This window comes from Citrus clementina, unplaced genomic scaffold (assembly GCF_000493195.1).
Source record: "Citrus clementina cultivar Clemenules unplaced genomic scaffold, Citrus_clementina_v1.0 scaffold_4, whole genome shotgun sequence".
Taxonomy (NCBI): Eukaryota; Viridiplantae; Streptophyta; class Magnoliopsida; order Sapindales; family Rutaceae; genus Citrus; species Citrus x clementina.
Window position 1 is genome coordinate 21,053,122 of NW_006262274.1, and position 9,070 is coordinate 21,062,191.

Below are 9,070 nucleotides of genomic sequence, written 5' to 3' on the forward strand. Positions count from 1 at the left end.
TGTACATTATTAATTTTATTTTTATTTTGTTATTGGTAATAATAATAATAATATCTTCAAAATTAATAATTTTATTTCTTAATTAATAAAGACAATTTTATAATTTTATAATATATATGTAGATATATGAAATTTTATTAAATATAAAAATAATTATCACTATAAGATGTGATAATTTTATAAAAAGTAATTTATAAAAAATTTATCAAATATCAAAATTAACTTTTAACTTTTAAACATAATAATTGAGCTTCTAAAAAATTAATTCCAAACGGCCTTAATGTATGAATAATTTTTTTTTTAATTACAAAATATATATTTTTATTAAATAATTCAATCATCAAAAAAGTTTTGCTGTCTTAGGAGAATTAATTTGTAGGACCCACAGGCGCGTACACGAAAAAAATGATAAAATGAGACTCAGGTCTATCTGCAGTAATAAACTAAGCTAACATGTTGACTTGCAAAAAGTTAATTTATTTGGTGTCGGCACTTAAGTGATTCCAGTAGAATAATTATACATCAAATTTGGAGGTTTGACGTGAGAAGACATTGGCTGGCCTTGGCTGGTTAATCTGGTAACTTACTTTAATCATACAGTTTATCCACTAGCCACTGGGTCCTATCGCAACAAAATGTTGTTTTTATTTTTAAAAAAATAAACAAAAGGGTGTAAACAAGTTCACTCTTTCTAATTAGAGTAATTTATTTGTTTCTAAAAAGAGTAATCTAATCTTTCTTCGAAATAAAATAATTAATAAATAAATAAATAAATAAATAAAACTAGGCGTGCCGAAAGTCCCCCAAAAAAAAAAAAACCTTAAAAATACGACAACAAATAACACGCACGGCACACGTAGCATTAAAAAACAAATAAAAAAGCAGCCGCAAGCCCGCAACAAAAGCACGAATGATGCCCGCGGAGACACGTGTCGAATTGTCAGGCGTCCTCGCCTCCGACTTTCGATTGATCGATTTATTCACACACTGTCAGCACTGCTGTGCTTTACTCTACATAAGTACCACCAAGCGACCCTAATTTCCGCCTTATCTGCTGTGCTCCTTTTCTCAATCTAGGGCGGCATTGGGTCAGAAAATGGGCCGGAAAAAGCTTCAACTGCAGCGAATCGAAAACAAAAGCCGATGTCAAGTAACGTTCTCAAAGCGGCGTAGCGGATTGATCAAGAAGGCTCGTGAGCTCTCCGTCCTCTGCGACGTCGACTTGGCGCTCGTCATCTTCTCCAGCCGCGGTAGGCTTTACGAGTTCTGTAGCGCCGACAGGTGCGCCTTCCCCTCCTCCTTTTCTTTTCTTTTTTTCCCCCTTTCCAAAAATGTTAATGTTGTATGAATAGAATACAATTATTTAGGCTCTCTACAGTAAACTGGGAAGGCAATTTAGTCGGTTTCTTGACTGCGTCATGGTCACGCGGTGTTCACTGATCAGTTTAAAATAAGTGTCATCTCAAAAAAGGAGAACTGTTTGGTGATGTGATTGCTATCATCCGTGCGACAAAATTGCTCTCCACGTGTAATGTGGCAGCAGTAGCGCTAACCGACTTGATTTTGGGATAATTTCTGCTCACCTGCGATGGAAGTGATATTTCTTCATCCACAGTGCCCGCTCCTCTATCTAGTTTCTTTTTTAATGTTGATTAATTAGGGAGCTCAGGACTGACCCTCTTTAGCTTCTTTATTAATTTTAAAGTTGCCGTAAGATTTAAGAAAGTAAGAATGATCATTGAAACGTGTCTAAAATAAATCTGGAATTTGAAAATTAATTTTTTGAAGCCTTCTTATTAAGACAATTCTTCTTACAACCAGTTACTTTTATATGTTGGATTGAAATTTAATGGTTGGGAAATAATTTTTGGGAAGTGAGAATTAGTGGGCCACGAGCTGAATTAGTTTGGTATTATGGGCTGTACGTAAATGTTACTTACTAAAACGCTCTTATTAAAAGTATTTTATGAGATTTTGTTGCATTTCACGCTTTAAAAGGAAAAAATCTATTTTCAGATTGGGAACATGATCTAATGAGCACCTGAACATATGTTATGATTCTATGACAGCTTCCGAAGAGCACTGAAGTTGTGGATTAGTCAGATAATGTCACGGGACGTTTGTTTTCACGTTCACTAGATCATTACTATATATGGCTAATGATCTAGGTGGTGACGGTGCTCACTGTCACATGTTGCTGTTTAGTTAATCCATTTCTTAAACATTATTGACACGAAGACATAAAATTCTGCCATGTGTCCCATGCCCACCATATGGTGGGTCTTGGTTCTCACTAGATCATCACCCGACATACATATTTCGAAATGTTTTTATAAGTTAGTTCAATGAGCTTGGAGGCCACAAATCATTTTATTACGAAAGATTAAATTTATTCTTTAATTTTTCTGTCATATTCATTATTTTTATGAGTTCTTAAGTTTTCAAGGGATGTTTTCGAAGAAATCTAAGAAAATAAATTTTAGAAGGATAATGTGACTTCTAAGTGAGTTCTTTTGATTTAGATGATTCAATTCAATTGGTTTTTTTCAACACTGCTAGCTAGCGAAGTATGAGCTTTGGATTTTCTATGTAAAAAAAATATTTTTAAACTAAGTAAATATGATTCTTAAATAATGATTTTGATAAAAATAGTAAAGATATTATAAATTTTTCATTATAGACGTAGTGAATCGAATTAATGTAGATTCTAATTTACAGTAGTTAATAGTTATCAAACGCTGTAGTTTTTAAACTACAATCGTCCAACCTTAATATCAAATAGGGTCTAAATAGGGCTCGAAGAGCAGTCAGGACCACTCGTATCAATTTATATGACTTATTCCAAGTATTGATTATGCATCAAATAATTTGTAGTACTCTAAGCAAAAAGTATTCGTATTTAGTAAAAAAGCAATAGTAATAGATATTAGATTAAGAATAAATTGGTTCTAAGTGTAATCGATACTTGTGGTTAGATTAATTTATATTTTAAAATAAACATGCTTATGTTTAGGAGAACTTGTATTCCAAGGAAGAGTCTTCAATATACTTGTTTGTGTGAGAGGATTTAGGGCTAAATTAGAGCTGATTTTTATTGTTTGAATCAAAAGAAAGAACAATCCTGACCTACAATTCAAAAGATAAGTTAATCTTTTTTCAAAACTCATAATTACTCCTAATACTTGAGAAAAATGAGCATAAACGCTAAATGACTACTTAATCTCTTATTTATACCTGAACCCTAATTAGTGAATAAGTAAAATTACTAAATTGTCCCTCCCCTTTTATATTTGCACTTAAAATAAGTTTTCATTGGTCTAACATTACTCCCCTCCCAAAAAGACACCTTGTCCTCTAGGTGAAATCCAAGAAATTACTGCCTCTTCTTCCTTGGCTTCCTCTTCGCCTTCCTCCTCATCACACACAGTCAGGACTTATAGCGATTTGTCCTTACATCGATGCCCCGATGAAAATTTCTCATCACATCAAAAACACAACTCCTTTGCCCTTTTGTCCTGAATCTCTATCTCAGTGAGGCATTTGAAAGTCACCCTTGATCGTGCCTCACTAGCCCGATCGCTTTGGGAATCTCTTTGTAACTCCATCATTTACGTTTTCTGGCCTTCCGATGGTGTGCTTTGTGAACTCTCACTGAAACCCCAAGGTCTGGGTTTTCTATCCTACCAATCGTGTGTTGTTTCGGTATGAAAAACCGACTGAATTGATCTTATTAACCTATTCTGCTGTTTTCTTATCCTCAATCATCTGTGCCAACTCCATTGTCTCCCGTAACCCTTTAGGCCTTAGCAAGCGTAACGAGGCTCGGATATTTGGTTTCAGCCCTTCATAAAATCCCCTTCCAATACCGCCTCTGAGATTCCCCGTAAATGCCCCGATAGCAACTCAAACTTCTCCCTATACTCTATGACTGTTCTCTCTTAGGTCAGGGTAAAAAATTGTTCATGCAAATCTCCCACTTGAGTGGCCCGAAACCTCTCTAACAGTCGGTCCTTAAATTCACCCTACGACCTCAATGGTTGTCGTTGTTCTCGCCATTGAAACCATGCAAGGGCTTTTCCCTCAAACACAACAGTGCCGCCATTAGTTTTTCCTTTTCTGAGAGTCCATTGATGGCGAAATAACGCTCTACCCTATACACAACCATAGGAAATGGGCATTTTCAGTTTCTTTACCCTAGAATCCGCCCCAGATTGAGTTTACCTTTCGCGCCATTGGAGATCTCCAACCTCTTAAATCTACTCTAATTTCTACAAATCCCGAAGTCTCAGCCTAAAATTCTCCTTGCCCAGCTGCATTCAGGTTATAATTGCTTCATCTCTCACCGGAAACCCCTCTTCCCAACCATCCGCCGAGTTGCCAAGCCTAACCATCCCCAACTTCTATGCACCCATTTCAGTGCCGAAACGCCAATTCCTAACCTTAAGCTGCCTCCTCCAGCTGTGTAACCCTCACATCCACCACCCCCAGCCGCGACCCAGCCTTCTCCGCCACACCCGACGTCAGGAAAGGCTCCCCTAGGCCGCGAGTCCCCAAAACCGACCTCCCCGCCACCAAATCCACCATGACTCGTTGCCTTTGCCTGTGTGAGATTGGTGGTTTCGACCCTCTGCGCTGCTGCCGACCACGGGTTCTATACCGCCGGATCCTTCTCCTGCCATGTTGCCGTGGCCCGTCGATATTGCCGGTAGTGGGTTAAAGTGGAGTTTCGTCAATTTTAGCAACATGGTTTGATGGGATGAAAATTGTTGTTGAACAGTGTTAAATTGCTCGTTGATGGGTGGCCTTGAGCGATCCTTCGCTTCCAATTTCTCTTCAAGTGCGTCCACCTTCTTCGCTGCCATTGTCCCATAATTTTTGCTCTGATGCCACTTTGATAGGATATAGGGCTAAATTAAGGCTGATTTTTATTGATTGAATAAAAGAAAGAACAATGCTGACATACAATTCGAGAGGTAGATCAATCTCTCCCAGAACTCCTAATTACTCATAATACTAGACAAAACTCAGTATAAACTCTAAATGATTCCTTAATCTCTTATTTTTACTTGAGCCCTAATTAGTGAATAAGTAAAATTACTAAACTGCCCCTACCTATTTCTATTTATGCCTAACATAAGTTTTCATTGGTCTAACATTGTGTACTTAAGAAACTCTACATTTTTATCCTAACCACACTTAACAAGGTAGTACTTTATGCTTATGCATAAGATTTCTTTATCTTCTCTAACTTTACAAATTTTGATAGATAGTATAAGAATCACACACCTATGCTTTCACACATATTCTCTCCTTGAATTAAGGTGAGAATTTGTTTAATTGGAGAATGGATCTTGGGATCCATTTGCTTTGATGTTTCACTAACATTTTGGTTGTTAGCTATTGCTGTTGTAATATTTTTTTTATTCTACTAAGTTAAATTTGATTTTTCTAAAACGATGTCCGTCTCTTGACTCCTTAAGTGACAAGAAAAACTTAAACTAAGGCTTGAATGACCATTTCTTTTAATATGTAGATGTGATACAAGACTTGGAACAAGCAACTAGAGAGTAAGGGAGTATTTTTCCTATTTCTTTTTATTTTTCTTTTTTTGTATCTCTGTTAGTAGGCTTATATAGGTCAACTATTGATCCCTAATGTATAACCACCCAAGTATAGAACTAGGTGAAACCAATATTTATCTCCACAAAACTCTTTTACAAATTCTACTTCAAACTTGTTTGGAGGTCTCAAACAAACCTTAAAACCATTGGATGTACTTATACTTATGTCAAAAATTAAGAGGAAACTAGTTATATTAATATTGTAAACTATACTATTTATATTAATGCATGAAAACGGGATGAAGCTAAAGTACCTATTACACCAACCTTTGAATGTACTCCACAATCATCATCCTTCACTCATTATTTCTCGAGCTAGCCATCGTTTATCTACTTGGATTCATGGTCAAGTGTCCTCTTAAGCCGGCCTTAGTAATTACTTTTATATTGTTGAAAGTCAGAAAGGACATTTAACTAAATGATTAGCCAAGCCTACAAAACCCTAGGACACCTTTACTTTGCGAAATGCATCCGCATCTAACTAATTGTAAATATTCTTATCAATAACAAAGAAAATATATTCACTAAAGGGTTAACTCTTAATTGCCCCCTTCGTGAAATGATAATCTTCAAAATATCCCCTAAATTTTTGTGAACCTCAATTTGCCCCTTACTTTTGTTAAGAAGACAAAAAAAATTCATTAACCGCCCCATTATTCCTTATCTTTTGAATAAAAATAAGGGTAAGTTCAAGTTTACAGTAGTTTAGGGGTATCTTGAAGAGTGTCATTTCATTAGGCGGTTATCTATAATTTACTCTTCAACACAATTAAATGTTTATGACACGAATATTAATTTGCCAATCTATCACATTTCATATTTTGGATGAATTATTATTTATTAATTATTGTGTTGTAATAAATTTACATGATTAAATTTTTATCTTTGATTAGTTTAAGTTTGTATGTTGTTTATTATTTCTTAATCATATATTCTATTTTATTTTATCTTTAAAAGTTGAATTATGAAAGTATTTCAGTGTTAATCAAGTTGTTAATCGTATTATCGTGTCTTAATCGTATAATTGTGTCTTAATTGTGTTATCATAATCATTTCATAATCGTGTAATTGTGTCAAATAGTAACATGTCAAATGTGTTGCGTCGTGACGTGTCACCTATTTATTAAATGGGTCGTATCTGTGTTTGAATTTTTTGACATGATTATAAATGTGTCGGATCCATATTTAGTAAAATTGGACATGACACGTTTATGACATGCCACAAATATAACATGATTACTTTTACACAAATTGCCACCTCTAATATTTAACATGATTTTTATGTTGTATATAACATTCATGTGATTAGTGAGATGTTATATCATGTTTGGATTTCTCTTAGCTTATTGGTTAATGCTAAATAATTAGTTAGTTAAATTTCTCAATGCGTTTAACTAATTTTCCTTTTACTTTACTCAATTGAATATTAATTCTCTATACCTTTAGTCGTCCTCTTTTTTTCTCTTTCCCTCTTTTTTTTCCCCCAATGGCTTGTTCTGTGTAAGCTATAGATGGTTAGGCCATCTCCAATTTGACACCAAAACTAACACCAAACCACTTTTTACACTATTTTTGGTATAAAATGCTTCTCCAATGTAACACCAAAACTAACACCAAAATGGTGTTATGAAATAGTATTGCACCAAATATGGTGCAATACTATTCATTTGGTGTTAGGGAAAAAAAGTCACAAATATCCTTATTACTTTTTTTTATTTACATATATGTCCCATTTTATATAATATTTTAAGTTATTATTATTATTTTTATTCATTTTTTAATTTTTGAATATTATACTAATATTTAAATAAAAATATTCAACACAAAAATTAATAATAAAAATAAAATGCCCAATAACATTAAATTACTACATTACATATTACAAAATTAAAAATACAAAATTAAATTAACACAAATTAAAAAAGCTACTACTACTAGCATAAATTAGAACAATTATTTGATAATCTGGGAGATTATTATTAGATCTTCCAATATCATTAAAATATTGGCCAATATTATTGGAAGTATTTTGAGATGCTTGGCCTTGTTGAGATCTTCTCTGTAAAATCTTAATTTGTTCATTTTGAAAATATTGATTTAGTTAATTAAATGCAAATTTAATAATTTTCTATATTTTTTTTGTTAATCGATATAAAATTACTTATTACTTAATTATCTATATTAATAGTAATATTTATTGTGTTAATTGAATTAATTCTTGAGAATTAAAAGAATAAAAAGAAGAATATTCTTTTTTGTGTAAAATTTGGTGTAAATGGGTTGGAGATGAAATAGTAATTTTGGTGTGAAAAAAGTACATTTTTGGTGTTGGTGTTACACCAAAATGATATTAACCATCGGAGATGCCCTTAGTTATGGAAAGTTATAAATTAAAGAGTCCAAAATGAGAACAACTAAAGGGGACAAAAGCATTCTTAAAAAAGAGCAAGAAATTTATCAGAGTGGGATTGTAAGCTTGAGGTTATCGTTACACTTTACATATATAGAACTGCAATTAACAACATTTATGGATTTATAAAGCAGAAATATATTGAAACAATTTATATATGTTTACATTTGTGTCGAAATAATTAATAAACAGTGACATCCGGTTTGAATTTTTTGTATATGAAAAAAATATCAAAATAAGATTAATTTAAAGCAATTCGAAGTTCATTAATTTATATTTGTTATCACATCATAGAAAGTATAAGTCTAAGGTAATTATTGATGAAGACTTGGATAAATCTTTTAATTAGTAATATTTATAAATGATGTTGTAGTACTTTGAGAAGCATCTGTAGCTGTCATAGTTAAAGAGCTCCACATGAGAAATTGCACATGTTAATCAATTGATTACCAAATATCTATCTTATTCTAGCATTATATGATACGAACTCATTAAAACTTCTTTATATATGTGCATGTTCTATGTTTTGTTATATTTGTATGCATATAAATCTAATCATGGTTAGCTTGAACCTAGACTTCTACCTTGAAACATTTTTTTCATTCTTTTGTGAAAAATGAGAAAATCTAGATTTGAGTCTTTTTCAAGCCTTTAGATCAAGTAATGAGTAAACTAAAAGCAAATGAGATGTTAAGAACTACAAATTTCTTTAATATTTTACCTAATTGCAGCTGAGTTGTTCTTTGTTTTTTTCTTTTTGCTCCTCATGATTTATGGAGAAGATGATCTCCAAGCCTAAAAATAAATCATTTGATTATTCAATCATTTGCCTTTTTAAAAAAAATTATTCTTCAATCATAAAAGCAAATGAGATTTGAGGAACTCCAAATTTCTTTTAATATTTTACTTAATTACATCCATTTCTTTCTTGTCTTTATTTTTTCCTTCCTCGTGATCTTCTTCCCTTCCAACTAAAGAAATGGAGAAAATTAATCTTCAAAGGCTGAGCACCATAGTCTCCTCCACTATATGTAAATCT

The 9,070-nt window shown here is 32.9% G+C and overlaps 1 protein-coding gene across 4 annotated transcripts in view; it reads left to right on the forward strand.

The window, feature by feature from the left end:
* The first annotated feature begins 900 nt into the window (after positions 1-900).
* Positions 901-9,070, forward strand: part of LOC18045571 (MADS-box protein FLOWERING LOCUS C) — a 14,174-nt gene continuing 6,004 nt past the window's right edge. For 2 of the 4 annotated variants that reach the window (XM_006437935.2, XM_024185432.1), the window contains exon 1: positions 902-1,281. In XM_006437935.2, coding sequence (XP_006437998.2) covers positions 1,097-1,281 — 185 coding nt within the window. In that variant the 5' untranslated portion in view covers positions 902-1,096. Of the gene's footprint in view, positions 1,282-9,070 lie in introns of all 4 variants that reach the window. The other 2 variants (XM_024185431.1, XM_024185430.1) reach the window with 2 other exon arrangements.